The 17,304-nt window shown below is 42.8% G+C and overlaps 1 protein-coding gene across 5 annotated transcripts in view; it reads right to left on the reverse strand.

Annotated features, from left to right (window-relative positions):
* The window catches only part of CHD6 (chromodomain helicase DNA binding protein 6), a 200,705-nt gene that overhangs the window by 88,673 nt on the left and 94,728 nt on the right, over positions 1–17,304 (reverse strand). For all 5 annotated transcript variants that reach the window (XM_070381751.1, XM_070381752.1, XM_070381754.1 and 2 more), the window contains 3 exons: positions 7,152–7,214; positions 6,242–6,300; positions 5,461–5,578 (listed from right to left, as the gene is read on the reverse strand). In XM_070381751.1, coding sequence (XP_070237852.1) covers positions 5,461–5,578; positions 6,242–6,300; positions 7,152–7,214 — 240 coding nt within the window. The remainder of the gene's footprint in view (positions 1–5,460; positions 5,579–6,241; positions 6,301–7,151; positions 7,215–17,304) is intronic.

Here is a 17,304-nt window from a genome sequence, read left to right on the forward strand (position 1 = left end):
TAAATTAAAAAAACAACAAAAAAGGAGGTTTGCTTAAATAAGTCAACTCACCAACTTTTCTCACTGTCCCCAAATCCTGCCCTTCAGGACTACATTTAAAGGCACAAGCACACCTTGCAGGTTGCACCACGGGTAAGGGTTTCCTATAGGTCATTCCAACGAGTGCATGCTAAGTCACTCAGTCGTGTCCGACTCTTTGGACTATAGCCTGCCAGGTTCCTCTGTCCATGGAATTCTCCAGGCAAGAACACTGGAATGGGTTGTCTTGCCCTCCTCCAGGGTTATTAAGTACTGAGCAAAAATCAGCACAAAGAGGATTTCCAGAGATAACCCATGGAAATCCGGAATGTCAGTTTCTTTTTCTTCTTCACACCAATAACAGTTAATAACTGGATGGATGCATGAGGGGAGCTTCCGGGGATACTGATAATGTTCTATTCCTTGATCTAGGTGGTGGTTACACAGGAGTGTTTATTTTGTAAAGGTTCATTGAGCTGTACTCTTAGGACTTGTTTACGGTTAAATAGACTGTGCTTCCCGCCCCGAACCCCCCCCACCCCCCCGCATAGTGTACTTATAAGAACAGTAATAAGCAAAATATTCAGTGTGTGTCCAATGCTTTCATGTAAGCCTCTAAACTACTTTATGGCGCAGTAAGTGCTGTAAATACTTTAGAGATGAGAGAACTGACTCAGAGAGGTTAAATATGTCCTGTGGCCAGGGTCCCAAAGCCACGTGGACTGGAACGCTTACCCAGGTCTTTCTTGCCCAGAAGCCCTCCTCCGAACTGCAGGGGTGTTCTCACTGCCCCTTAAGCTAGAAGGCACTTTAGGAGCTATATAGTTTCACCTTCCAATCTATACAGAAACACTTCTTACAGCAACCCTGGCAAATCCACCCTCGGATTCAATTATTCCCATGTTCAGGAATTTATTGCCCTCTGAGACCTGACCCACTGCCAAGACAGCTTTACCTCTGCCTGTTCAGTAGTAGCATCACAATCTTTATCATTATCACTATCAAATTACTGCCTAATTTTCCTCCTGGAACTGTGACTCACTGGAGTGAACTGCTTCCTCTACAGAAGCAGTAGCCAAGTGATTCTCTCCTCTCTATCTAAATACCTCCCCACCCCAGGTGTTCAGTGTTCTTCAGATGCCATGTTTCCAGATCCCTCGGTGATGCAGAGCTAACCTTTGTGGAGCAGTGACCATGGGGCGGGGACCATGCCAAGCACTTTCATCAACACTGTGTCATTTAATCCTCCTGGGTATCGTGAGGGTTAGGAGGATTTCTGATTTACGAAAACAAAGGATGCTGAGTGCAGAGGAGCTATTCAGTTGGCCCAAGGACGTTCAGCAGTGCGTGGACACCTGTGGGTGTGGTTGCTGGGGGGCGCCAGCACTGGGCATTCACTGTCCACCTTTGCTCTCGATCACTCAGACATGCTTCTGCCCACTGTTAACAGTCCTCCCCCAGCTGCCCTCAGGCTTTACAAAGTCTCTCACTGAATCCCGGTACCCACATCAGCACAATACTCAGAAGAGAACAGAGCATGGCAAGCAGGGTGCCATCTAGGATTACTGGCACCTTTTAAGCCCCACCCTACTCTTGCTGTTGTTGTTCAGTCGCTCAGTCTGAAGCAACTCTTTTGTGACCCCATGGACTGTAGCCCACCAGGCTTCTCTGTCCATGGGATTTCCCAGGCAAGAATACTGGAGTGGGTTGCCATTTCCTTCTCCAAGGGATCCTTCCAACCCAGGGACGGAACTTGCGGTCTCCTGCATTGGCAGGCGGACTGTTTACCACTGAGCCACCAGCTCTTGGTTCATAGTAAACTTTGTCCCTTGAGCTGCCATCCAGTCATCTTCCCTACTCCAAAGTTGTAAAGATCTTTACAATACCAATGTGAGCCATTACATTTACTTATTGCCATCTGCATGATTTAATTCATCCTTGCCTGTCCAGGTGAACCTGAACCTGGATTCTGTCATTCATTCTCCCAGTGCTGGGTCTGGTGCTGAGGAGTCAGGGGTTAACAGGTCTCCAGCCCCGTGGGGTGTGGGAAACGCTCAGCCTTCTAGCCTGACTCTCCTTTACACGTGCCCCTGGCTACCTTATAAAGCAGCTGGAAGTAATGTGTATGAAGAAGCTCTATTCAGAACTAGGTTATTATTTACAAGAATATCATTTATGCAAGTTATGAGTAAAACTGTTGACCAGGTCAAGACTGAAGACAGCGTTATAGCAACTACTTCCCAATTTCCCTTCCTCTCATAGTGGCCTCCAATCTCCTCCCGTAACTGTCCATTCTCACCAGGGTCTCACCAGGGACTCCCACTATGGTATTTCTACACATCCTAACACAGTTTTCTCTTTCAATACCCAACCAAGGGAAGAAAAAAAAAAAATCACTCCCTTGGGCATAAATCAGAAACTAGACTCATGGGGCTTCATAGACTGCATTGAGGAGTCTGGACTTTATTCCAGGGAGACAGGAAGTGCTACAGGGTCTAAGCAGGCAACCCTCCTCACCAAACCCTCCTCACCAGCCTGGGCACAGCCAAATGGTGACTGAGCACGGAGCCTGCGTCTGGTGTCCTAGAGGGAAACACAAGGAAGGCGAGGCCCTGTCTGTCTCACAGGGCTCAGAATGGCAGACCCAGACCTGTAAACAAGTCGCTATGCTGCAAATCCTCGCTAAAACAGAGGTGTGAGTGCGATGTTCTGGGAACCCAGGGAGAGCGTCCAACAGGGCTTCAGGACGGCTTTTCCAATTCCAGCCCTTCCTTTCCCTGATGCTCTATCAGAGGAATGATGCCATAAAAAACAGTTCTCACAGGCTTTACAACGAGCCTGGAGAGGCCTGGGGCCAAACGTTGAAGCTAAAGAGAAAGGAGTCCATATTGGGACAAAAAGAACACTTACTGACACTGTCCTAAAATAGGTTTTTGGCATTTGTGGGAAAAGGAGCACCATGCGAACAATGAACTGGTAAGTTATGTGTGGCAGTTTGCTATGATTTGATGGCATCTTATTTGTGACTACATTTAAAAAATAATTTATATTGTTTTTTCTTCGTAAGTTGTCTGTATAAGATTGAAAAATTACATGTTAAAGAAAATAGAAATCACCACGATCCTACTGAATAGAGAAAATTAGGTCAGTGTTTTTACATAAACTCAGACATTTTCTATGCATTTTTATGGTGATTCTTTGCCCCTGCACACCCACCTCCCACTCTCACCCCCAATGCTGGGAAAGATTGAAGGCAGGAGGAGAAGGGGATGACAGAGGATGAGATGGTTGGATGGCATCACTGATTTGATGGACATGAGTTTGAGCAAGCTCCAAGAGATGGTAAAGGACAGAGAGGCCTGGCATGCTGCAGTCCATGGGTTCCCAAAGAGTTGGACACAACTAAGCGACTGAAGAACAACCATTCCCAAAATGGAACTCTCACATGCTGTAGGAGCCTAACGTTTTCAATTAACAGTAGTTTACAACATTAAGCCCCTTCCTATTGACATTAATAACCGTCCTCCAGTATCACTTTTACTAGCTGCGCAGTACTACACTCTGAAATGTATCATAATTTAATAGTATTTGTTACCTAACATTATGCTTGTTTTCAATTTTTCACCAACATAAACTGTTTATCATAGCTAAGTCTTTGCTCCAAGATCTGATAGTTTCCTTAAAAATAAATGATGGAATTAGAACTGCTGGGACAAGGGCTATGCAGATATTGAGGCATTTGACATTTGCTGTCAACCTGCTCTCCTGAGAGGGCATCCTAGGTTATGCTCCCAAGCTGCGATGACAAGAGGGTCTTTTCCACACACCTTCACCAGCAATGGATGATGCTTATTTCTAAAACCTTCCAGTATCTGGTAAGTGAAAACTACAAGATTTGCATTTCTTTGGCTGCTAATGAAATTGATTACTTTTTTTTTTGGTATGATTAGTAAATAATTTCCCCCTCTTTCCTGAATTCCCCAATAATCTGTCCATTTTTTTCCATTTAGGATTTTGTACTTTTTTTTTCTTAATTTTTATTGGAATATGGTTGCTTTACAATTTTTAGTTTCTACTGTATAGCAAAGTGAACCAGCTACACATATACATAAATCCCCTCTTTTTTTGGATTTCCTTCTCAGTTAGGTCACCATAGAGCACTGGGTAGAGTTCCCTGTGTGATACCATAGGACCTCATTAGTTACCTATTTATATACAGCAGTGTGTGTCTGTCAATCTCAGTCTCCCAATCCATCCCACTTCCCTGTATCCACACATCTGTTTTTTATATCTATGTCTCTATGTATTTTCCTTTTTGAATTATAAGAGCATTTTTTATCATTAAAGCTTTTGTCATATGTATATGAATATGTATCATGTCTGTGTCTATGCAAATGTAAGTAAGGTTTCCATACTGGATAAGAATGCATGCCTTATACGTAGACGCATGGAAAGTTGCTTTAGTCGTGTCCGACTCTTCGTGACCCTATGGACTGTGGCCTGCCAGGCTCCTCTGTCCATGGAATTCTCCAGGGAAGAGTACTGGAGTGGGTTGCCATGCCCTCCTGCAGGGGATCTCCCAACCTGGGGACTGAACCCGCACCTCTAATGGCTCCTGGCAGGGAGCTCTTTACTACTAGTGCCACCTGGGAGGCCCAAAGTGAAAGTGCCCGTCACCTCTGACTCCCCTTGGGCTACTGTAGCGCATCAGGCTCCTTTGTCTATGGGATTCCAAAGTGAAAGTGCCCATCACCTCTGACTCCCCGTGGGCTACTGTAGCGCATCAGGCTCCTTTGTCTATGGGATTTCCCAGGCAAGAGTACTGGAGTGTGTTGCCAGTCCCTTCTCCAGGGGATCTTCCTGACCCAGGGATCAAACCCAGGTCTCCTGCATTGCAGGCAGATTCTTTACTGTCTGAACCACCACGGAAGCCCAGTTGTATGTAGGTATGCATGGATACAGTTAGGAAATACATATATGTATATATGTACTTACTTTAAGATTTGTGGTTATTTTCCAATTTATAGACACTAAAGATGTTCTGATACCCAAATCCATCAATCCTTCCTCTTACTACACTTAGAAATTCCCAAGTTGATATATTTATTTACTTATTTTCTAACATTTTGGCTTTGTTTCTATTTTACACCCAAGCATTAATTCTTGGAATTACCCTTTTGGGGAGGGGGAGGAAGGAAATGAAAAAACTGTGAACACATTCCTTTTGCCTAGAATGTAACCAAGATGCAGATCCTTAGGAGTTATCATTTGTAAAGTTTGAGCCTTATTCCATTTTCTTTGACTTAAATCTGGACAACTTGCATCTCAAATCAGGGCACGCCTAAGCAATAGATCTGCATGGGACTTCGACTTAAAGAAACTTAAACCTGGGATCTAATACTGCAGGAAAAGCAGTGATCAAATTAATAAGTAACGCTTCACCTCAGTAAAAATGTGCTTCATCTGGGCTTGCTTATTCCTAAATCGCTTGATCTTCTGTGCGATGCGAGGGTCCTTTTCGAGTTCTTCCATTGTGGCCCATTTACAGTGTAAGTAGGAACTATCCAAAGACATACAGATTGTGAGACGAGTGTAGAACCAGCAAATAATCAGACTTTAAAGTTTCAGTAACCAGGGTGACCATCTACCATAGCAGCAGCTGAGTGGCTTGCTGTGGAACCGCTGGAGACTGGACTTAGAAGGGCCTTGCCCTTCAGGACAAAAACTGAACCAGGACAAGACAGCAATTCCAAGCAACTGGTCACTCTGTGGCTTCTAGAGAAAATGGCTCACAGTTGGAGGCAGGGCAGGTATAGGGAGGCTAGCATTCATGCACATTAGTAAGTGGGCACAAGCAGAGAAAAAAGGGAAAATGCAAGAGAGCAGAAAAGTATAGGCTATAGGACTGTGATTCTCCACATTGTGTGCAAACAGGAACCGCACAGGGAGTTTTTAAAACACGTCAACCCTTGGGAACTACACCCAGAGAAGGAGTCAACCGGCCTTGAGGGCAGCAAGGGCTTCAGTAGTTTTAAAAATTTCTCCAGGTGACTCTATACACAAAGTTGGGCACTGCCCCCTAAGGTGAACTTGAGCCAATTGAGGTCTGTGAGTCACACTTTAGGGGCCATTCTTGGAAAATATAGAAGATAATGATGGGATGAGGGAAAGACATTTTAGTGATATAACATCCAAATACAAAGAATACGTTAAACAGACGTACAAATTTCTATACTTGACGTAGAACAGCTCCAGGTCGAATGGGGGTTCTCCCGGGTGGACCTGTAACCCAAAGCAAGCCGTTATCAGCCTAGACCCCTGTGGACCACTCTTAAGTACCAAACGAGAAAGGTAAATCAAGCGCTCCTTCTTGATTTAGAACATGTTTCTCGAGGATATTTGTATTTTACCAGGTCGGTTTTTTTGGCAGCCCTGGAGCAGACTTTCTAAAGGCTGAACACACAGCTAAGCTACAACGTTAAAAAAAAAAAAAAAAAAAATCCTCCTGGTGTCACTCCGAGATCTGGGCTAGGAGGGCACTCAGCTGAAAAACCCCAACTGGCCCAGGGCTCTGAGAGCTGCTGCGAAAGTGAGAACATGCATTTCCAGTGTCCCTGCCAACCCGTCCTACCCTCCCCCGACCCCCTGCTTGTTCCCCACACACTCCAGAGGGGTTCACTCAAAGCGAGGAAGTCTCATAAATCCTCGAGGTAAAAATGAAACCACGCTCTCCCTGACACTATGTTCTTATGCTCTTTCACACCAGGGATTTTCTCTAGAAGTTCCCTATGACAGCCCTGAAGACATGGAAAGGAAAAGGTGTTTGCACTGGGAGTCTTTCCCCATCTCTTCTTCTTGGGTCTTTGATGACTTTCAGTGAGCTGTGGCAACTAAGAGGTCAATACCTATCAGTAGGATCACAGGGAAGAAAAACATCAATTTGGGTCATACTCAAATATTTAAGAATTTCGTGTCCTAAAATCTTCTACAGAGGTAAACCTAAGTGTCAACTAGCCCGAAAGCGCTTCTGCCTAGCTCTCGGTCCAGCTGAGAAGGACCATTCCAGAGACATCTTTTAACAGAGGGTGTAATGTGCGCTAGAGACACACAAGCCAGAAACATCAGCCACCAACCTCCTGGACAGTCTTAGATGCCAGGATCTTCTCAATGATGTTTGCGTCATCTTCTGGAGGCTCCTGAAGACAGAGGTGAGAGAGAGAGAGAGTGGATTACTGGCACCACAGAAGCCATGAAATAATTCTACAAGAAATGCTACAATAGATACTACTTGGTCCAAAGGTTCACCTTTGAGTACAGAGGCCTCCATCCTGCCAGCTCAGAGTGATGCAAAGATGGTAGAGTCTAACCTCTGTGCACGACCCTCCCACTTCCCCTCCCACGTGAGCAGGGAAGTTACTCTGCTTTGCAGATTCTTGACTTCAGAGCTGCCTTTAGCATTATTAAAATTGGTCCTGGGACCTCCCTTCTCTGCCCAAACTGCTTACATGTTACTGCATAAAATTTTCAGAAAAGCGTAATATGAAAGAGTCTGGGGGCTTCAGAAGCAGAAGGCCCCAGTTCTGACACCTTCCAGCTGTTGACTTTGGGCAAGTCAATTAACATCTCTTAGTTTCAAATCTATTAAAATAAGAATTAAAAATACATATCTCACTAGGTTACTGGGAGGATAAGATGGCATGTGAAAACATTTTTTGGACAGGAAGCGTTAGGCAAATGTAAGGCACTATTCTCTACTAAATGGTATCACTGTTCCCCTCTGTACCTGGAAATCACTTTCTGTTTTACTGATCATCCTTTGACTACAAATCCCAACTGGAAACAATTTAATTACTTCCTTTCTACCCTAGATACACATCAACATTTTCTAATCTCCAGGAAATCTCTACAGAGGAGTACTTGATTTTAAAAAAATTTGCATTTAAAAAACAACAAACTTGGGACTTCTCTGATAGTCCGATGGCTAAGAGTCTGTACTCCCAAAGCAGGGAACCCAGGTTTGATTCCTGGTCTGGGAACTAGGGCTTCCCTGGTGGTTCAGATGGTAAAGAATATGCCTGCAATGTGGGAGACCCAGGTTCAATCCCTGAGTCAGGAAGATCTCCTGGAGATAGGAATGGGACCAACTCCAGTATTCTGGCCTGAAGAATTCCATGGACAGAGGAGCCTCGTGGGCTACAGTCCATGGGATCGAAAAGAGTTGGACATGACTGAGTGACTTTCACTTTTTTTCCTCTCACTGGGAACTAGATTCCACATGCTGCAAATAAGAATTCACGTGCTACAACTAAAGATAAACAAATAAAATTAAACAGAAATTAAAAAATAAAAATAAAATAAACAATAAACTTACAAAAACACTCCTGTTAAACGTTCTTCCTAAGATTTCAGTTGAGCAGTTTTATTTCAGTGGTTTCAACTGCACTATATGACTTTTCCAGATCTACCATTTATCACAATATGAGACTTAGAACAGTGCATGAAAAGAACACACACCCCAACCCTAACTCTCAGAATAACTAGTTGGGTTCCTTCTCAGAACTTTCCAAAAGGATGATTTGTGCTGCATTATCATTGCCTTCAGTCTACCCATTCTAGGGCTCAACTATCCCAAAGTCATACCGTTACAGAAAACATATTTTCTAAGAACTTAAATCAAGCTTTTCCCAGAAATCTGATAGTAAAAAAACGACAAGCAGGGCAGATGGTGGAAGAGAAGTATGGAAATCAGCAGGCGCTGACAGATGCTCCCAAAGGCTACGCATATTCATTATGTCCCCCTGGACACATGGCATTGTGAAGTTAATCTAAAATGACAAGTCTTTTCCCACTGCTCAACCGGAAGATCAGTGAACTGGGGCTGGATACAGACTTGGCTTTTGATTTCCTCTAAGTATATTTGCTCTGCTTGATTCTTATGCACAAGAAAAGGAGGCGGCGGCAGTTCACAGTGGGTTGCCGTCTTCTCCCATCACGCTAGCCTGTAATGGCGGGATCCTGATTTGTTTTACTCACTGGTGTAGCTAGATACCTTGAGAAAGCCAGACAACAGTGGGTGATCAATGAATATTGGCTGAATGCTAAATAACATGGAAGACAGATGGATTACAAAGGAAAGATAAAGGGTTATTCTTGATCTATATCATATAATTAAAGCCTCCCTCTTTTTCCATATACCTGGACTTAACTTCTCTTGTCCAGATGGCTACCAGTGAAGGGCCCAAACTAGATGTCCTTTCCTGAGCAGTAAAATCACAACCCCAATCTTGCAGCCAACAAACAGAGCTTGGACTATGACAAGTGGACAGCAAGCAAAGGAACAGGGTCTGGGTTAAAGGAAACTAGATTAATGACCCGGCTTCCTTCCTTACCACTTCATTTCCTTCCTAAACTTTCCCCGTTATTTACTGCATGTCTTTTGAGTTTACGTACTGGTCTTACAGAAATAAATGCGCTATAGTCTTCATCGGGGAACGGCCAGGCACACCCACACAAGGCTGTAAGTGACTGAGGTATGGCATACATACAGCATGCAGAGATCTCAAGCATACAATTATCGACGTTTTACATGTACACATATACAGTGAAGTCCCCCCGAGATAAAGTTATATTAAATTTTCAACATTCTTGGCAGATCCTCACGCCCCCTTCTAGACATGACCACTCTTCAGACTTCTACCACCATTGATTAGTTTTGCCTGTTATTAAGTTTCATGCAAATGGAATCATATAGCATGTGGTTTATTCTCCTGTATCACTGTGCAGTATTTTATTGTATAAATTATTTATTTACCCACCACTTATTTATCCATGCTATTGCTAAGGAATATTTGGGTTGCTTTCAATGTTCATATAAATGCACTCGCTTACCTTGGATATATACACAGGAAGGCAATCGCTAGGTTATGAGGTTGGTTATATGTTTAGTTTTGAGGGATACTGTCAGAACTTTTTCCAAAGTAGTTGCAACCATTTTTATATCCAGCAGCAGTGCATGGGAGTTCTAACTGACTTGATATCATGAGTACTGAAAACTTCAGCCATTCCAATGGATGTGTACTCAGTTCAGTTCAGTCACATCTGACTCTTTGCGACCCCATGGACTGCAACACATTAGGCCTCCCTGTCCATCACCAACTCCCGGAATTTACCCAAACTCATGTCCATTGAGTCAGTGACGCCATCCAACCATCTCATCCTGTGTTGTCCCCTTCTCCTCCTGCCCTCAATCTTTCCCAGCATCAGGGTCTTTTCAAATGATTCAGCTTTTTGCATCAGGTGGCCAAAGTATTAGAGTTTCAGCTTCAACATCAGTCCCTCCAATGAACACCCAGGACTGATCTCCTTTAGGATGGACTGGTTGGGTCTCTTTGCAGTCCAAGGGACTCTCAAGAGTCTTCTCCAACACCATAGTTCAAAAGCATCAATTCTTCAGCACTCAGCTTTCTTTAGAGTTCAAATCTCACATCCCCTCCTTAACTCACATTTCCCTGATAATTAGAAGGTGCTGAGCATCTTTTCATATGCTTATTGGCCCTATGAGGCTTCTATTCAAGTCATTTGCCTATTTTAAAAATTGTTCTTTTTTTTGTCAAGATTCTTTATATTTGCAAGTTTATATCTTTTTGTATTTCTGAATAAGAGTCCTCTGTTATGATCTATACTTTTTCTATCAATCTATAGTTTGCCCTCTCAAACTGTAGATGTGTCTTTTGATGAAGAGAAGTTCTCTATGATTCACCTTTCTTTTCTCTTTTGTATTTTTATGTCCATTGAACGAATCTTTGCTGCCACCAAAGCCACAAATAAGCCACATACATAGTTTTAAATTTTCTTATAGCCACATTTACGCTGGGAAAGGTTGAAGACAAGAAGAGAAAGGGGCAACGGAGGATAAGACGGTTGGAAGACATCACTGACTCAATGGACGTTGAGTTTGAGCAAACTCCAGGAGAGAGAGAAAAACAGGAAAGCCTGGTGTGGTGCAGTTCATGCAGTCACCAAGAGTCGGACATGACTTAGTGACTGAATGACAACAGCAGCTGCATTTAAAAACAGATGAATTTGATTTTCACAATATTTTAATTAACATAGCCAAAATATCATTTCAACATGCAATCAATATAAAACTATTAATGAAATAGTTTACATTCTTCTTCTCATACTGAGTCTTTAAAAATCTATTCTGTACTTTGTTGAGCACATCTCAGTTCGAACTAGGCTATTTCAAGTGCTCAGAAGCCACATACAGCTCTATTTTTGGCCCACTGGTCTATGTGTTCTTATGGCAACACTACCCTGTCTTCATTTTTGTAAACTGATTACAAAGTATGGATTATAAATCTTCCAACTGGGTTCTTCCTTTTCAAGATCACCTTGGATAGGGTAGATCTGTATTTCCATCGTCAATTTCCACCAAAAAAGCACCCTGCCTAGATGTGGACGGGGACTGAATTCCAGATAGCTTAATTTTGAATACGTGCGTGTCACATATCACTCCATTTACTTAGGGCTTCTTTCATTTGTTTCAGCCATGTTTTTCATACAGAGGGCTTATGTATCTTTTGAGAGTTACTTCAGGGTACCTAATACCTTGATACTATCATAAGTGGCATTTTACAATTTTCCATCCCTGATTTGATGTTGCTAGTTTATAAAATAAGTATACTGTAAAAGGTATATTGTAATATTAGTATATTATAAATGATGCCAATACATTTGTTTGATACAAGGTTACCATAAACCTTCAAACTTCAAAAAAAAAAAAAAAAAAAAAAGGCAGCATCTGTAAAATGCAATATGGCAAAGAACAATAAAATAAAGCATGCCTGTATTTCTTCTCCTTAGCGCAGGACTTCCAATGTATTTCTGAATATAAATGAGAATAGTGGAATCTTTTTCTTACTTGCTAATTCAGAGGGAAGGCATTCAATACTATACCATTTAATATAATATTAGCTGTCAGTTTTTATCTAGTGATTTATAAGATATTCTTTTAGTATCTGGTTTCTACAGTTTAAGATATGCCTAGGTATGGTTTTCTTTTGTGTGTTTTTCCTGCTTGGGGGTTACCTAACATTGAATCTACTGATTGATATCTTGCATCAGTTTGGGGGACTTTTTGGCTCTCCACTGACCCAGGTTTGATCCCAGGGTGGAGAAGATCTCCTGGAGGAGGAAATGGCAACCTATTCCAGCATTCTGGAGAATCCCATGGACAGAGGAGACTGGCAGGCTACAGTCCATGGGGTTGCAAAGAGTTGGACATGACTAAGTGATTGACCTTTCCTTTTCTACATCTAGGATGCTAATCAGAGCATCAGACCTTTTCCTGCATCCCAGTGGTCTCTATGCATTTATGCTTTGCTCTGTTCTTTCCATTCATTTTTCTGTATGTCAGTTTAGAAATTTTCTACTGATCTGTCTTCAAAGTCACTAATCTTATCTTCTATTGTATCTAATCTGCTTTTAAACTTACCTATTATGCTATGAATTTTACAAATTTTCAGTTTTACAGCATTGATCTGATTCTCTTTATAGCTTCAATTCTCTGTTGGAATTCTTTACTTTAAACTTATTTTGTCCATCATTTTCTCTATTTTCTTTAAATAGAGGATTACATTAATCATAGTAATTCAAAAAAATTTTTTTCTACTAACTCCATTATCTGGATCATCTGGGCTTTGCTTTCATTAATATTCCTGATTGTTAGTCAATTTCCCAGCCTTTTCAATGTCTAATAATTTTTTATTGTACGGTGAATATTGTGAACAAAAGAATCACAGCAGCTCCAAATGCTTCCTATTTTCTCCTTGATGAACAGGGAGAAGGAATGGGTCCCACTGGTCCAGTCCAATCAGGCTCTGTTGGGTCAGGACTGGGTCACCGTTCTGTTAAGACTCAGTCCATCTCTTGTTTGATCTATTCCTTGAGAACAAATGCCCACAGTCACTTGACTGTAAACTCGGCAGGTCTTTTTACTCCTCAGCCTTGAGTTTTCCAATCCCAAGCAGGTTAACAATCTCTCTTAAGGGAGATTCAGTTTTGTTTTGCAGTAGATCCACCCTTTCAGTGAGATTTTATCTCCTAAATAATGCAAGACTGTGAGATTTCAATTTGCCTTCTGGTTCGGCCACCCACTTCTTGTACTACCCCAGAACTCAGCAAATGTCACCTGTGGAAGGCTCCTTGCTTTGGGGATTCCCCTAGTTCCCAATCATTTCATCAGCCCTGCATAATCAATCACCAGCAGGGTCAGATGTTTCTCGTCAACCCAGAGCAGGTCTCTGTTTGGGCCCAGCCTGATACTCAGCCCCTGCCCGGAATTACAGAATGCTTCCAGAGAAGAAAACAGTCAGCAACGGTCAGCTCATCTAGGGAAGAGCTCTTCTCCGTCTGGAATTTTAGTGCATCTCATTCTTACTGCTTCCACAGCTATCTGATGTCTTTAAAAATATGTTCTTTGCAAGTTACCTTTTTCTTCCCCCTTGCAGCGAGTGTTGGCCTGCCATGCCCAACTATTTCTTACCTGAAAATAGAATCCTCCAACGCTAACTCTTATTTCTGCAGTTCCCTAGGGCCTAGTTGTGGGGCTTTCTTTTCTATCTATATTCATTCTCTAGGTGATCCCATCCAGTCTCGTGGTTTTAAACACTGGCTATATGTGTCTTGCCTGCCATATTTATTTATCCTGGGCTCCCCAGGTGGTGCTAGTGATAAAGACGCCACCTGTCAATGTAGGAGATGCAACAGATGCAGGTTCTATCCCTGGGTCAGAAAGATCTCCTGGAGGAAGGCATGGCAATCCCCTCCAGTGTTCTTGCCTAGAGAATCCCACGACAGAGGAGCCTGACGGACTACTGTCCATATGGTCGCAACGAGTCAGACGTGACTGAAGCACCGTAACTCGCATGTGTGCATGTTGTCCAGACTGCCATAGTTATTTAATCCAGCTTAGAACCCCATAATTACAGACTCCTTTATCCAACTGTTATTTGTCATCAGCACCTATTTCAGAAATATTTCACACTTCAGATGTCCACAAACCAAACTCTTAAGTCTCTCAGCCAAGCCACCAACCCTACCCCTTCAAACTACAGTTTTCTTACAACTGAATTAAAAAGAACTCTATCCCTCTGGATGTTCAATCTCAAAATCCTGTAATTCCCAACTCCTCTCTTTTTGTGCCACACACCCTATCTCATCAGCCAAGAGATCCTGTTGAGTTTACCTTTGAAGTATGTTCAGAACCCAGCCATTTCTCACCACCTCCACTGCTTCTACCCTGGTCTAAACCACCTTCATCTCTCACCCAGATTATTCCCAGTCATCTCTTAAGTAATCACTTTGTTACCCAGCCTGTCCTACTGGTCTATTCTCAACACAACTATCAGAATGGCCCCTTCATTTAAGTCATCCTTTTGCTTAAACTGCTTTTCTTTCAACCTGGGAGTAAAACCTCAAGTCTCCCAAAGGTCTTCAGAAGCCCACGGAATGCGTCCCCAGCCTCTCACCTCCTCTGTCACCTTTCAGGTGTCCTTGTCTGTCCCTCATACACACCAGGCACGTTTCCACCTACAGGACTCTGCTATTCCGTCTGCCTGAAATCCTCTTCTTCCTACATGACTCCCTCACTCCTTTACTTCCTTTAGTTCTTGGATCATATATTACCTTTGTGAAGTCAACACTGATCACCCTATCTAAAATTGCAAGCTTCATTCTTGAATTGCGTAACACTCCTATTCTGATGTTTTTTTTTCCATAGCACTTACCACCATGTACACACTACACAATTTTACTCTTTCCAGGTTGATAACCAGCCTCTCCCAAGTTATTTCTACCCTTTGGAAGTTCTGAGCTTAGCCCTTTGGCCTGACACCCCATGTAGGCTGAAAACCTGGCAAACATCTGGAGGAGGAGATGGGCTGTGTGCATGCAACAGGCTCCCTCCACAAGGGCAGGGACTTCCGGCTCTTTTGTTCCCTGATGTTATCTCCAGCGCTCAGAACAGACCTTGGTGCCCAATAGTAGTAGGCGCTCAATAAATATTTCTGAATAAGTAATGTTAAGAGATTTTACAATGCAACATGGGAACAGCAGTATAGAGCAAGTGCTACGGGCACACAGAGCCAGAGCAGCTGGCCAAATCAGAAGAGGCTTTGGAAACAAGCTAGATGTCTATTAGCCTTAGACTTTCATCACTGCCAACTACCTTTTCTACCTACTTCCAAGTCTGAACGAACCAGACTAACAAGCAAGCCTTCACACGAGTGCACCCATGCTGAGAGAACCACGGTCTCTCCTCACCAGCAGGTGACTTCAAATAGGCTCTCTCTTTAAAAGAATTTTCTTTATTCGACTATATATTTGGGGGGGGGGGTGCTTCACTGGGTCTTAGTTGAATGCATGGGCTTTTTCTAGCTGCAGTGACCAGGGGCTACTCTCTGGTTGTGGTGTGAGAGCTTCTCGTTGCAGGGGCTTCTCTAGTTGCAGAGTATGTGCTCTAGACAGAGTGGGCTCAGAAATTGTGGCCCATGGGCTTAGTTGCCCGATGGCATGTGGGATTTTAATTCCCGGACCAGGGATCAAATCCATGTTCCCTGCGTTGGCAGGTGGATTCTTAACCACTGGACGTCCCTTCAAATAGTCTCTTATTCTTACCTACCATGAAGAGCAGAAAAAGATGGCTTCTGATGGAAAAATGTTGATTTCTCTTCAGTTTTTAACCAGGACCCAATCCACAGAAACATTAACATGTGGATGAAGAAGGCTCAGAACTTTACTCTGAGGGTTAAAAGGATGGAGGGCTTAAAGCATTCTTTGTTATAGAAAATTTTTTAAGTAAAAATTAAGGAATTTGAAATAAAAGTTCAGTTTGCTTTTTGGCACTAAAGAACAGGGGATAACACTAGAATTTTAAAAAAATCAATAGTTATCATCAAAATCTGACAACAGATTTTTTTTTTTACTCTATCCTAATAAAAGGGAAAAAAGAGGCTAGTGTTACCAAAAATACACATCAAAGTAGGAAGAAGACTGGAAAATCAGGATTTCTTTTTCCTAAACAGAGACCGTGCATAAGCATGATCATGTGTGTATAAACACTCAGTGTATACAGATACACACAGATATAAACTAAATCTGCTTGCCGAACACACTTCCATAACAGCCATCTGTTCCCAACTTCTTGGAATTTTCTCAAATTATCCTTCAAAGAAGACCATTTTAATTCATTCAATTTCATGTCAGAAACTCATGAAATTAATTTTTTCCCTTAGGGAAAAAATTTTCAACTCACATCACTCCCAACCTCAACCAACCACCTGATTCACTCTATTCAGCTAGAATAAGGAGAGCCTCTAGTGAGACATAACTCACTTTTCAAAACATTAAGTATTTACCAAGTGCCATGGAAGGTCCGAAGTCACATTAAACAAGGTGCCCAGTCTCAGGGGCTTAGCTCTCAGTGGAAGCAAAATAAAACATATTTTTCTGAGAAATGTGCCTGGGGTAAATCCTAATCAGTGCAGCAGTAACCCCAAGCCCAGCAAGAGAGCAGAAAGCATGAACAGCTTGACTTTCAAATAGTGTGTTTTCTTTCAGTTGGGCATTAAAGGATGCTGGCTCATAAGAGGACTGCAAACAGGAAGGAAAGCTGAAACGTGCCCATGTGATGAAAGGATCAGTATAGCGGAAGCAGGATGCCTATTGGGATACCAAGGAACACAGTCTTAATAGAAAAAAACATTTCACAGAATGGGGAGTGGGGATAAATGAGAACAGAATGTGGCCACATTCCTTAGAAGAAAATCAGGCAGGAATTTTGATCTAAAACAGGAGTTAACAGGCAAAATCACCTTAGATTCTTGAGTGGGACACTGAGAAAAGCCAAAAACTGCCCTGGGAAAATGAGAAAATGGGGAAATGAACCTAGGAATGGAGTGCGAGGGACAGAGGCCTGGGGCAGGGAATGACAAAGGTGCAAACCGCAGCTGTCTGAACACTAAAAGCCTCAGCAGGACTGGTGGCCAGGAGCAGCCAAGAGGAAACAAGGACAGGAGGCACTCGGAGGAAAGACCCGGGGTGGGAAATGGTGCTGTGGCCAATGAAGAAATGGAAAGAATGAAAACCATCCTCCTGGGCCGAGTGGGATGGCAGCCTAGGTCCTGAATCACCCGGGCTGGTGCAGAGCTGCAGTCACTCTGCCCCGGGCCTCCCCATGGCAGTCAGGGCTGGAGTGAGAAGAAGGCAAATGCCAGCAGGAAAACA

The sequence above is a fragment of the Bos mutus genome, chromosome 13 (assembly GCF_027580195.1).
Source record: "Bos mutus isolate GX-2022 chromosome 13, NWIPB_WYAK_1.1, whole genome shotgun sequence".
In the NCBI taxonomy this organism is placed as follows: domain Eukaryota; kingdom Metazoa; phylum Chordata; class Mammalia; order Artiodactyla; family Bovidae; genus Bos; species Bos mutus.